The sequence below is a fragment of the Amblyraja radiata genome, chromosome 3 (genome assembly GCF_010909765.2).
Source record: "Amblyraja radiata isolate CabotCenter1 chromosome 3, sAmbRad1.1.pri, whole genome shotgun sequence".
Classification (NCBI taxonomy): domain Eukaryota; kingdom Metazoa; phylum Chordata; class Chondrichthyes; order Rajiformes; family Rajidae; genus Amblyraja; species Amblyraja radiata.
Window position 1 is genome coordinate 65,493,106 of NC_045958.1, and position 14,615 is coordinate 65,507,720.

The window sequence follows — 14,615 nt, forward strand, 5'->3', positions numbered from 1 at the left end:
AGGCCCTTCGGCCCACAGAGTTCGCGCTGACCGGCGATCCCTGCACTTTAACACTATCCTACACCCACTAGGAACAATTTTACATTGAACCCAGGTCTCCGGCGCTGCATTCGCTGCAAGGCAGCAACTCTCATACTGCGCCACTGTGACTGCCTTGATTAGAGGATTTCAGCGACAGGGTTTGGATAGACTTCAATTGTTTGAGAGAGGGGGATTTTTTTTTTTTACGCTGAGGGTGGTGGAGGCCTTGCTGGGGTGCTGGTGGAGGCAGATATGCTAGTGGTGTTTCAGTGGCTTTTAGATAGGTACAGGGGGAGAGGAATGTGGTTCATGTGCAAGCAATTGAGATCCGTTCAGCTTGGCATCATTTGTATGGCACAAATATTCTATATATAAATCAGATGTCCACAGACAAAGTTATTTGAGGAGCCAAGTGGAAGCCTTATCTTTTCCCCTGTGTCAATGGAGAAGACTTAAGGAAAAGACATTGAAAGCATCACAGTCACTGATGCTATCTCTGGGATTAACATTTTAAGCAAAGCATTTGTCTTTTCTTTAAAATTCACTTTGTTAATGCCACCTCACTTCTAGTAGTCTGATGCACAAAGCAACGAGATGTTAATCATTAGTCTGTTCTGCAAAGTATATTCTATTCCCACTTTGGATATCCAGCCACTTTTTTCTTGTAGTTTGTAGTAAAGTATGGTTGATTTGCTGGGAGGCTGTGATATAAAGCATAGGTTTGCTGCTGGGGATACAGTACTGGGAGCTGGTTATTCTGCTCTGATTACAGGAATGATACCATCACCTGCTCCAATTAGGAAACCAAGGTTGATTCAGATGCCTGCATACAATATTGTAGACCCAATATTAATTCATATTGGGAATGCTGTGAGCTAACAGTCACCATTATGTGCCCACTTATTTCATCGTGGCTGGTTGACATGGCAAACGTTAATATAAAAGCTAGTCACTGAAAATATTATTAAACTTTATACATTCTTTGTCATATCACAATTGCCTTTAACAACATTTGTGCTCCTTTGTTTGTTCGCACTGCATTTAATCAAAAAAATCAGTTGGATATGTTTAATCTTGCTTCCATAATCATACTCATTTACATTTCAGTTAAGGTTTATTTTTCCAGACATATTTCAAATTCCATTCCTGGCATGCACAATAGATTGCTTTGAGGCTATGGTTTGGTTTAATTTCATAATTATACCAAGTTATTTTTAACCTCGTCATTTGTGTTCAGAAGTACTATAATCTGTAATCCTTCATTTTTTGATCTTTGACAAACACTTACCAGTTTCCTAAAATGTATTATTAAGGTGAGTTTTCTCTCAATCTTGCCTCATGCTTCTTTTCTCCAGTTCTAAACAAGTAATATGGCCCATTGTTGCTCCCATTAACTTCAGCAATTAATAGATGTGTTAAATTAGTTTGTTCTCGGGGTCACCGTGAGAGCTGACATTGGTCGGCCTCCTTGCCCCATGGGAAAGTAGTTGGGCTCCTTTACAAACCACAAACAGCTGTGGAACAAAAGTAATTTTATAATTCTGTTAGGCTGAGTGTTCCAAGATTTTGATCAAGCAATAACGATCAAATAGTAATATTAGTTGAAAACAGAAGCATGTGTGACTTGTGAAAGATCTTGGGAGACGATGGTTTTCTCAGTCAGCAGGCTTTTCAGCGATGTGGTGTTGAAAATCCTTGATGTGAAAACACAAACAATTATTTTTAAGTGATAGTGTGTAAATGTGCAACTGATAATCAATGCATTAGAGGATGATCCTAACAATCATTTTTGGGTAAATCAGTAAAACATGTTGGTCAAGGATGAAATTCATACTTGACCAACCTACTGAATACTTTAAAAATGTAACAAGTAGAAAAGCTTCATCATATGCAATAGTTGGATTTTTAACAGAGATAAACATACTCATAGTAGCAATGTTACAAAATATTGAGATTTTAAAAATCAAGTCTGTAATTTATCCCATCAGATAAAGCATAAAAATAAGTTTAATTTGACACCTAATTCACTTTCATATCTCAAGTATTTAAAAAGTTATGGCCATTTTCATACTCGGAAATGAGCATCTTGTTCCCTATTGATTTTCTATGGACATAACAAAAAAGTTGTGATCGTGAACAGTCAAAAGCCCATAACTTTCTTAAAAATTAAGAGAACTGAATGAAATTTTCAGTTATCATAGATTGAAGCATTCTGAAACAAATATAAAATAATCTTACTTGGATGACCTGAAATTAAAGCATATAATTAGTTAGTTACCTAATTGTAGCTAATTTCAGACTTCAATACTAGATCTAAACATCTATCCATTTCTTAATAAATTATTAACATTTTTAAATAGCCTAAATGTCCAAATAATATTCACAAATAATTCACAATAAAACATGATTTTTAAATCTCATTTACATTAATTTATAGACCAAATGGAAGGAATTCAGTGTTCAATTGCTGTAAATAAATGCCCATTTAAATCAGCTTTCCAGTGGGTCCCTGTGGAACGCGCTGGTTTAGAACGTTCACATTGCGGTAGATTTGTGCCTCAAATGCCCAGAAAAATACTGCGCGATATAATTTGCCCAAAATGAGCTACTCGCAATATTAAATTTTGTATAAAGGGATCTTTAGAAGCCCTTTTTAATGTAAAAATATACAACCTAACTTCTGCTATTTGCTTTATGAGACCCTGCGGTTGCTGGCAGTCGCGGGTTTAGAGATTGATTTTTAAACTACTATAACTATTATACGAGGCCTTTAAACCTAATAATAGCTTTTGCGACGGGGTCTTCCAGCGATTTTTCGTTAATAATTAACTAGGCTGAACATCTTCGATTTGAACAGCCTAGAGAAAATCGCGTTTTAAACCCGCCCCCTCTAAACGGCGCCAAAATCGCGCACAACCTCAGCGGCAGATTTTCAAAGACGCTTCAGGTAGGCTTTGCAACATACCTACTCATAGAAAATAGGTGCAGGAGTAGGCCATTCGACCCTTCGAGCCATTCAATATGATCATGGCTGATCATCCAACACAGTATCCCGTACCTGTCTTCTCTCCATACCCCCTAATTCCTTTAGCCACAAGTTCCACATCTAACTCCCTCTTAAATATAGCCAATGAACTGGCCTCAACTACCTTCTGTGGCAGAGAGTTCCAGAGATTCACCACTCTCTGTGTGAAAAAAGTTTTTCTCATCTCGGTCCTAAAGGATTTCCCCTCTATCCTTAAGCTGTGAGCCCGTGTCCTGGACTTCCCCAACATCGGGAACAATCTTCCTGCATCTAGCCTGTCCAACCCCTTAAGAATTTTGTAAGTTTCTATAAGATCCCCCCTCAATCTCCTAAATTCTAGCGAGTACAAGCCGAGTCTATCCAGTCTTTCTTCATATGAAAGTCCTGACGTCCCAGGAATCAGTCTGGTGAACCTTCTCTGCACTCCCTCTATGGCAATAATGTCCTTCCTCAGATTTGGAGACCAAAACTGTACGCAATACTCCAGGTGTGGTCTCACCAAGGCCCTGTACAACTGCAGTAGAAACTCCCTGTTCCTATACTCAAATCCTTTTGCTATGAATGCTAACATACCATTTGCTTTCTTCACTGCCTGCTGCACCTGAATGCATACTTTCAATGACTGGTGTACCATGACACCCAGGTCTCGTTGCATCTCCCCTTTTCCTAATCGGCCACCATTTAGATAATAGTCTGCTTTCCTGTTTTTGCCACCAAAGTGGATAACCTCACATTTACTCACAGTAAAGCAGACCAAATAGTGTTAGGTGCACATCGCAGGAAACATATTAAAAGAAAAAATAAATTATAGGACTAGATAGAGTAAAGAGAAGTGCAGAATGGAAATCCAGAATAACCAATGCTGCACTCACTGGGTGCACTATTAGCATAACACAACCAGCATATTGTAGATGTTGAAAATCTGAAATTAAAAGCGGAGGCAGGAAGTGTTGATCAGGTCATACAGCAACAGTGGAGGGTAAAACATTATTGTTCCAAGTCATTAACCCTTTCATTTAGGGTAGAGCTGCTGCCTCACGGAGCTAGAGACCTAGGTTCAATCCTCACCTGTGTGGTGTTTGCACATTCTCCCAGTGACCATGTGGGTTTCATAGAAACATAGAAAATAGGTGCAGGAGGAGGCCATTCGGCCCTTCGAGCCAGTACCGCCATTCGTTGAAATCATGGCTGATCGTCCCGTATCAATAACCCGTGCCTGCCTTCTCCCCATATCCCTTGACTCCACTAGCCCATAGAGCTCTAACTCTCTCTTAAATCCATCCAGTGATTTGGCCTCCACTGCCCTCTGTGGCAGGGAATTCCATAAATTCACAACTCTGGGTGAAATAGTTTTTTCTCACCTCGGTTATAAATGACCTCCCCTTTATTCTAAGACTGTGACCCCTGGTTCTGGACTCGCCCAACATTGGGAACATTTTTCCTGCACCTAGCTTGTCCAGTCCTTTTATGTTTTCTCTGGGTGCTCCAGTTTCCTCCTACATCCCAAAGCCTGTGGGTTTGTATGTTGACATGTCTTGGTCAATGGCCCCTAGTATGTGGAGAATGGATCCTAAAGTAGAGCTAGTGTGAATGGGAGATCGATGGTCAGCATGGACTCGATGGGCAGAAGGACCTGTTTCCTTGCTGCATATCTAAAACTAAACTAATATTAGAAGTGGGAGAATTTGGAAATCGGGTACGGTATGGGATCAAGTGTATCCCTGTGGGAGTACAGAGGAGTACTTAAGAAGAAAGTTATGAGGACAGAAAAGGAGCATGAACTGTCTCTGGTAGATAAGATGAAGGAAAATCCAAAGGGATTTTATGTATATGAAGGGGAAAACAATATATTGATTGTGTACATATTGTATATAGGCATGGGCAGTTGACAAAGTTCTGTATGGTAGGTGCTGTGGAAAGTTAGATCGCATGGGATCCAAGGCAAGATAGCTGACTGCAGAAAGAATTGGCTTCATGGAAGGAAGCAGAGAAGCAAGGATATTTTTTTTTTGGACTGGAGGCCTGTGACGAGTGGTTTGCCTCGGGGTTCTGTAGTAGGCTAATTGCTGTTTGGGGATCTTATTGAAACATAAGATTATTAAGGGTTTGGACACGCCAGAGGCAGGAAACGTGTTCCCTATGCTGAGGGAGTCCAGACCAAAGGTCACAGTTTAAGAATAAGGGGTAATCCATTTAGAATGGAGATGAGGAAAAACTTTACCACACAGAGGGTTGTGAATCTGTGGAATTCTCTGCCTCAGAGGGCGGTGGAGGCCAGTTCTCTGGATACTTTCAAGAGAGAGCTAGATTGGGCTCTTAAAGATAGCATAGTCGGGGGATATGGGGAGAAGGCTGGAACGGCGTACTGATTATAGATGACCAGCCATGATCACAATGAGTGGCGGTGCTGGCTCGAAGGGCCGAATGGCCTACTCCTGCACCTATTGTCTAATTCCCACTGACTACTGGGGGAGTGGGAAACTATGTCCTCCAGTGCTTGACATTTCCGTCCTGGAAAAAAAGTGTTCTGACGGTCTATCCTATCTATGCCCCTCATAATATAGTACTACTGGGGGATTATAATACAATCCCTGCCATTTTATACCTAAATTCTACATGTACTGCTTCACTGGATGTTTTCCCAGGAATTTCTGCATGATCATCTTCCCATTCAAAAATGAAACCCCCATCTCATTTTACCTTTGCCTCTTCCATTTGCACCCTGGAATACTGAGTTGGCAGTGCTGTCCATCTCAACCATATTTCTTTAACCATAGGTACATTATAGGAAGGATGTCAACAAAATAGAGAGTACAGAGGAGATTTACTCGAATGTTGCCTGGGTTTCAGCAACTAAGTTACAGAAAAAGGTTGAACAAGTTAGGTCTTTATTCTTTGGAGTGCAGAAAGTTAAGGAGGGGACTTGATAGAGGTCTTTAAAATAATGAGAGGGATAGACAGAGCTGACGTGGATAAGCTTTTTCCATTGAGAGTAGGGAAGATTCAAACAAGAGGACATGACTTGAGAATTAACGGACAGAAGTTTAGGGGTAACATGAGGGGGAACATCTTTACTCAGAGAGTGGTAGCTGTGTGGAATGAGCTTCCGGTGGAAGTGGTGGAGGCAGGTTCGATTTTATCATTTAAAAATAAATTATGTGGACCGGAAAGGAATGGAGGGTTATGGTCTGAGTGCAGGTAGATGGGACTAGGGGAAAATAAGTGTTCGGCACAGACTTGAAGGGCCAAGATGGCCTGTTTTCCGTGCTGTAATTGTTATATAGTTTTATGGTTATATGGCAATAACATGTGCCCATCATGCCCTGAGCTCATCTGTCAGATTTGGCTTCATCAGTTGTGACCAATTATAACAGTCAGGAAGTCATGTTGTAGCTTTACAGGACTTTGGTTAAGCTGCATTTGAAGTATTGTGTGCATTTCTGGTCCTCCCATTACGTGAAGGTGGTGGAGGCGCTGCAGTGGGTGCGGAAGAGTTTTGCAAGAATACTGCCTGGATTTACCTTTAAGGAAATATTGGAACAAACTTGGATTGTTTTCTCTGGGACTTTGGAGGTTGACGGGAGAAGTATGGAAAATAATGAGGGGCAGTCAGAACATGTTTTCCAGGATGGAAATGTCAAGGACTGGAAGATATAATTTCGAGGTAAGAGGGGCAAAGTTTAAAGATGTGCAGGGCATGATTACTTTTATTTTTTATTTTTTTTAAGTACATGGCTGGTATTTACTGCCAGGGGTGAATGGTGGAGAGAGATATGATAGGCATGTAAGAGGCTTTTAGATAAGCATATGGGTATGCAAGGATTGAAGGGCTGTGGATTATGTGCAGGTAGAGGAGATTAGTTTAACTTGGCATCATGTTTGGCCTAGACATTGTGGGCTGTGACCTGTTCCTGTGCGGTAGTAAGGTCATAAGTGATAGGAGTAGAATTAGGCCATTTGGCCCATCAAGTCTACTCCGCCATTCATTCATGGCTGATCTTTCTCTCCCTCCTAACCCAATCCTCCTGCTTTCTACCCATTACAGGTGCACAAACTTTTATCCGAAAGCCTTGGGACCAGACACTTCTCGGATTTCGGGATTTTTCGGTTTTCCGAATGGAAGGTTTTTAGCATAGATTTTAACATGTGGCTCAGTGGTAGAGTGCTCGGCTCGTGGCCGCAAGGTCGCGAGTTTGTGCCTCAATCCCGGCAGTTACCCGGTCAGGTCCGGCCTTTAGCCGATAGGACCTGTCTCCCAATTGGGCCCCGCGCCTAAGGCGGCCCCGCGCTAGATGGTCCACTCCTGCGAAATACAATGAACTGACGCGTAGTGCGCACTTTTTCAATAGCTGCCATGAGGGGAGAAGCGCCGGCACCAAGTGCGAGCGAAAGCGTGAACAGACGGACGAAAGCAACGTTCATAGAGCGGCGTTGGTAGACATTTCGGGTCGAGACCCTTCAGACTGATAGTCAAGGGAAACGGGAGATATCGGCATATCTTCCATTCACTTGTCCTTAGTACCGTCCATAGCTCTTGCTCCTCTTTCCCCTGAGTCAGTCAGAAGAGGGGTCTCGACCCGAAATGTCACCTTTGGTCACCTATTCCGACCTATGATCGTTGCTTTTGTCTGTTCTGTCCGCGCGTTCGCTCGCTCTTAGTGCCGGCGTTTCTCCCCTCAGACTCCGCCAAACAAACACACACACACACACACAGCATGTCCGGCAGATCGCTGCGGGCCGAGAGAGTAGAGAGGTAGAGGGGGAACAAAGGGGTAGATGGGGAGGGGGGTGTGAGGGGAAATGGAGAAGGGGGAGGTGCCCTCACGCTCCCGGGGCAGCTCTCCCGTCCCTCTAATCGCCGTGCTTCACACACACAGCCCCGGCTCCCGCCCTCCCCCCTCTCTCCAGGAAGACGCGGTGAACAATACACGGAGGGCCGGGCCGGGGGTTGCAGCAATGTTTACAAACCTCGGACTCAGCTCACGCCCGGACCCAGGCATCCGTTCCCGCCGCTGGACCTCTCCCTCCCTTCCCTCCTTCTCCCCTCAGACTCCGCCAAACAAACACACACACAAACACAGCATGTCCGGCAGATCCTTCCTCTCTCTTTTCCCTTCTCTCCCCTCCCTTTGCCGAAACCCTTCCTCAGACTGATAGGGGGGACTGATAGGGCAGTCTGAGGAAGGGTTTCGGCCCGAAGCGTTACCTGTTTCCTTCGCTCCATAGATGCTGCTGCACCCGCGGAGTTTCTCCAGCATTTTTGTGAATCCATAGACCTAGTTCAGTGAGCGTCCACCGAGGGTCACCCGGAGAGGTGACCGCGGAACCTCTCCGGGCGACCCTCGGTGGACGCTCACTGTACAAGGTCTAGGGATTCCTACTCTCCCGGGCAATATACCCTCCCTTTTTTCCAGGACCGAAAATGTCTGATTTTCGGTGCTTTTCGGTTTCCGGAATTTCGGATAAAAGGTTGTGCACCTGTACTTCTAATACCTGTACTAATCAAGAATCTATCTACTGTATCTCCAGATACTGTTCTATGTTGTATTAAAACTTTTTTTCTGGCCAACCTTCCTCACTCCCAGATTTGCCCCTGTCTGAGCTGGTTGACTATTGACTTTAATTGCTTAATTGTCTATATTTGCTTTACCTCTCTCATCTGCCACAGTAGTACTTTAGGGCCCACCCTCTGCCAATCTAACCCAGGGCAGAAATCTGGTTTTCATTTTTTAAACATGAAGAAGGTGCAAAAATAATTCAGAGGTTGGAATCAGGATTGCACTTAAAAAAAAAACCAATGCCGGAGTATCTCCTTTCCTGTATCCAGCTATCACTCACCAGGCTTTGTCCTGCTCCAACCTATTTTCCAGCTTTCTCCTCCTCCTTCCCGCCCCCAACCTCAGCCACCTGACTTTGGTAATCAGTCTGAAGAAAGGGCCCGACCTGAAATGTCACCTAACCATGTTCTCCAGAGATGTTGCCTGACTAAGTTACTCCAGCCTTTGTCTTTTTTCTTTCTTCTCACTGTAAACAATGTTTATCATATTGTTTACAGTGTACTATGTTTACATATTCTGTTGTGTGATTGCAAGTAAGAATTTTACTGTTCTGAGACATATGACAATAAAACACTTTTTTTTTGTACTAATGCACTGATTGGGTTTTTTTTAAATGTCTAAACCATCTTCACTTTTGTGATACCTTAACCTCCAAAAGTATGTAACCATATTAGAAAGATTTGACAGGTGATTTATTAGGAGTGTTTAAATTGTCAAGATAAAGAAACGGCTTATGATGATATTTACAATCTGTAGGAACTTGTTTAATTGTTTAGTTTAGAGATACAGTGTGAAAATAGGCCCTACGACCAACCGAGTCTGCGCCGAGCAATACCCGAGCTCCATCCTACACACGAGGGACAATTTACAGAAGCCAATTAACTACAAACCTGCACGTCTTTAGAATATGGGAGGAAACCGGAGCACCCGGTTAAAAAAAACATAGGGCGAACCATATAATCATATAACAATTACAGCACGGAAACAGGCCATCTCGACCCTTCTAGTCCGTGCCGAACACGTATTCTCCCCTAGTCCCATATACCTGCGCTCAGACCATAACCCTCCATTCCTTTCCCGTCCATATAACTATCCAATTTATTTTTAAATGATAAAAACGAACCTGCCTCCACCACCTTCACTGGAAGCTCATTCCACACAGCCACCACTCTCTGAGTAAAGAAGTTCCCCCTCATGTTACCCCTAAACTTCTGTCCCTTAATTCTCAAGTCATGTCCCCTTGTTTGAATCTTCCCTACTCTCAGTGGGAAAAGCTTATCCACGTCAACTCTGTCTATCCCTCTCATCATTTTAAAGACCTCTATCACGTCCCCCCTTAACCTTCTGCGCTCCAAAGAATAAAGCCCTAACTTGTTCAACCTTTCTCTGTAACTTAGTTGCTGAAACCCAGGCAACATTCTAGTAAATCTCCTCTGTACTCTCTCTATTTTGTTGACATCCTTCCTATAATTAGGCGACCAAAATTGTACCCCATACTCCAGAATTGGCCTCACCAATGCCTTGTACAATTTTAACATTACATCCCAACTTCTATACTCAATGCTCTGATTTATAAATGCCAGCACACCAAAAGCTTTCTTTACCACCCTATCTACATGAGATTCCACTTTCAGGGAACTGTGCACAGTTATCCCCAGATCCCTCTGTTCACCTGCATTCTTCAATTCCCTACCATTTACCATGTACGTCCTATTTTGATTTGTCCTGCCAAGATGTAGCACCTCACACTTATCAGCATTAAACTCCATCTGCCATCTTTCAGTCCACTCTTCCAACTGGCATAAATCTCTCTGTAGACTTTGAAAATCTACTTCATTATCCACAACCCCACCTATCTTAGTATCATCTGCATACTTACTAATCCAATTTACCACACCATCATCCAGATCATTGATGTACATGACAAACAACAGTGGACCCAACAGATCCCTGTGGCACCCCACTAGTCACTGGCCTCCAACCTGACAAACAACCATCCACCATTACTCTCTGGCATCTCCCATTCAGCCACTGTTGAATCCATCTTGCTACTCCACCATTAATACCCAACCATTGAACCTTCTTAACCAACCTTCCATGAGGAACCTTGTCAAAGGCCTTACTGAAGTCCATATATACAACATCCACTGCTTTACCCTCATCAATTTCCCGAGTAACCTCTTCAAAAAATTCAAGAAGATTAGTCAAACATGACCTTCCAGGCACAAATCCATGTTGACTGTTCCTAATTAGACCCTGTTTATCCAGATGCTTATATATATTATCTCTAAGTATCCTTTCCATTAATTTGCCCACCACTGACGTCAAACTAACAGGTCTATAATTGCTAGGTTTACTCTTAGACCCCTTTTTAAACAATGGAACAACATGCGCAGTACGCCAATCCTCCGGCACTATTCCCGTTTCTAATGACATTTGAAATATTTCTGTCAGAGCCCCTGCTATTTCTACACTAACTTCCCGCAATGTCCTAGGGAATATCCTGTCCAGACCTGGAGACTTATCCACTTTTATATTTCTCAAAAGTGTCAGTACTTCCTCTTCTTTGAATCTCATAGTTTCCATAGCTACTCTATTTGTTTCCCTTACCTCACATAATTCAATATCCTTCTCCTTGGTGAATACCGAAGAAAAGAAATTGTTCAATATCTCCCCCATCTCTTTTGGCTCTGCAGATAGCTGTCCACTCTGACTCTCTAATGGACCAATTTTATCCCTCGTTATCCTTTTGCTATTAATATAGCTGTAGAAACCCTTTGGGTTTACTTTCACCTTACTTGCCAAAGCAACCTCATATCTTCTTTTAGCTTTTCTAATTTCTTTCTTAAGATTCTTTTTACATTCTTTATACTCAAGCACCTCATTTACTCCATGCTGCCTATAATTATTGTAGATCTCCCTCTTTTTCCGAACCAAGTGTCCAATTTCCCTTGAAAACCATGGCTCTTTACAATTTTTACGATTTCCTTTCAACCGAACAGGGACATAAAGATTCTGTACTCTTAAAATTTCACCTTTAAATGTACTCCATTTCTCTTCCACATCTTTCCCATAAAACAAAATGTCCCAATTTACTCCTTTTAAATCCTTTCGCATCTCCTCAAAGTTAGCCTTTCTCCAATCAAAAATCTCAACCCTAGGTCCAGTTCTGACCCTCTCCATAATTATATTGAAACTAATGGTATTGTGATCACTGGTCCCGAACTGTTCCCCAACGCATACCTCTGCCACCTGACCCGTCTCATTTCCTAACAGGAGGTCCAGCACCGCCCCTTCTCTAGTAGGTACTTCTATGTATTGCTGCAAATAACTATCCTGCACACATTTTACAAACTCCAACCCATCCAGCCCATTTACAGAATGTGTTTCCCAGTCTATGTGTGGAAAATTGAAATCTCCCACAATCACTACCTTGTGCTTACTACTAATATCTGCAATCTCCTTACATATTTGCTCTTCCAATTCTCGCTCCCCATTTGGCGGTCTATAATACACCCCTATAAGTGTTGCTACCCCTTTCCCATTTCTCAGTTCCACCCAAATAGCCTCCCTAGACGAGCCCTCTAATCTATCCTGCCAAAGTACAAACTCCGTACAAACAGCACCAGTTGTCAGGATCGAACTCGGGTCTCAGGCGCTTTAAGGAAGCAATTTTACTGCTTCGTCATTGTGCCGCTCATATGAGAATAGTGAAATCTACGGTGTGCAGTTTACGAGGATAGTGCCGGAAATAGGCACTCCGTTACAAGGAGAGACTGGATGGGTCGGATTTATTTCCACTAATGAAGTTGGAGGCTGATGGGTGACCTGAAATAAGTTTATAATATTATTACAAGGGGTAGGTTACTAATTAAAGTTTAGAGGGCATAGGTTTAAGATGAGAGGAGAGAAGTTTAAAGGAGACCCGCGGGGCAAAAAAATTGCTCACTGGGCAGTGGTTATATGAAATGAGCTGCCAGAGGTAGAGGCTGGTACAACTACCAATATTTAAAAGGCATCTAGACTAGGACTTGGATTGGATTGGAAAATTGTTGACAATTGGAATTGGCGGCGATAGGCTGAAAAGGCCATTTATTTGCTTCTAAGAAAAGATACCCAAATTATATAAATATTGAGAAATGAAAGACCAGATGGCCCTAATGACTTGATTGTGTTGTACCTTCTTGATCCCAAATGGTGCCATCCATGCCGTTTATCAGCAAATGATCACAAGTCGTCATCCCAGGGAGTTGTGGAGGTGCGGGCGGAGGGTGGGACATCTACGACAGCAATTGGGTTGGAGATCCCAGTGGGGTATCTGTTTGCTGGCTTTGCCGCGCTCTTCGGGTAATAATTCCCAAAGGCTGAACTCTTTCGTCTCCTTAACTTGCCGAAGCTGAACATCAGGCTGATGCCCCCGATCACTATGAGGCAACCGCCTACGAAGCCAAGGACCACGGCGTATCCGACTGTGAGTCTGGCACCGGCCACGGTGTTGGGGATTTGGTTGAGACGGTCCGTGTACCAGGAGACGGGGATCAGCATCAGGACTCCGCCGATCAACAGGATGACCCCGCCTGCCCCGGCAATGGCTGGGCTGGGGGTCTCCGTCCAGCAGCGGACGCCCCAGGACGCCAACAGGATGCCAGCGGCGGACACCACCAGAGAGGCAATGCTCAGTCCTCTCGCTATGCTGATCACTTGGTCATTGAAGTAGACATCGTCCTGCTGGCCGCAGGACAGTTCTCGCACCGATTCCAGGTCCCTGCAGATCTCCCAGAGCCCCTGGTGATGCACCTCGTCCAGAGAGCCGGTGGGGATCTCGGCCACGTCCCTCCAGTTTGGGGCCACGGTGCACGTAAGGATCAGCACGTAGCCGACCGGGGCACAAATCAGCCCAAGAATCATCACCATCGGGGTCCTCATTGTGGACACTGGGGCTCAGATCCAGGAGTCACCGTCGCAGGCAGAGCACAGGGTTTTGCAAACACGCAAATGCTCAGGGACACCAGGCTTCTCGGTTTACAACAAAAAAGCAGAAAGACAGGTTTTGCTCCCTTTGCACATGACCAGAAGAGTGAACTGCTTGTACCTTTCAACATTCAATTCCCTGCTTCAACCCCGCCCCACATTCAAGTGGTGTGTAATCAACTCTGCAGTTTCAATGTGAGCTATTTTGCTTGAGGCGAGGGAGGGACAGGGTACAGAATTAAACCCAAACGCGTTCCAATAGGTAAAGTCGGTATGTACATCTCAACGTTTCCGCTACACCTGTAGTTTCTGTTTGGGTTTCGGTGGTTGAATGGCACGCACCCAGACACATTTCTTCCTGCTCCGTGGTATGCATAGCACGAACATTGAATGCACGGCCGAATTGGCTCAGATTCTGCTGTGCATATTTTCAGAACCCGATACTTGGGTCTGGAAAGCAGCAGATATTTTGCATATGAGAACGGGAACGATGGATGGGGATCAGGAGAAAGTTTAATTATCAGATGTATACAAGGATATGCAGATGCTAGTTTACAAAAAAAAAACACACGAACTTTTGGATCGGGTCAGGCCTATATAGTTGATAATTAACGTTTCAAGTAGGATCCATCTTCCGGCTATCAAATGGATCAGCAACAGAACAATGACATTCTTGTGTTGCAGATTTACTGGCACATTAACACAATAAATAAACATACAATGATCAATAATATTATAAATTATCAGTAAAACTAGAAAATCAGAGCATTATAATGCAAGCGGAATTGTGCAACCTATACAAATACAAACTCCAGAATAGATATTCCCCCCTGTTGTCACAGATAGATCCCTCACCAGTGTTTCCTCAGACCTGCAGCCCTGCTTTCACCCCCCCCCCCCCCCCCCCGCCCCCGCCACAGACAGATCAAGGATAGAGTTACACTGGTCCTCACCTTTCACTCCACTAGTCTCCGCATCCAACACATCATTCTCCCACATTTCCGTCACCTCCAAAGTGATCCCACCCCCACTCCTATCCA

The 14,615-nt window shown here is 43.7% G+C and overlaps 1 protein-coding gene across 1 annotated transcript; it reads right to left on the reverse strand.

Moving 5' to 3' along the window:
- Nucleotides 1–970: 970 nt before the first annotated feature.
- Nucleotides 971–13,699, reverse strand: LOC116971103 (claudin-23-like). Its single transcript, XM_033017940.1, has 2 exons — nucleotides 12,785–13,699; nucleotides 971–1,715 (listed from the first exon to the last, which is right to left on the reverse strand). The coding sequence occupies exon 1, from the start codon at nucleotides 13,528–13,530 to the stop codon at nucleotides 12,832–12,834; it is 699 nt and encodes a 232-aa protein (XP_032873831.1). The 5' UTR covers nucleotides 13,531–13,699; the 3' UTR covers nucleotides 971–1,715; nucleotides 12,785–12,831.
- Between the last annotated feature and the right edge of the window lie 916 nt (nucleotides 13,700–14,615).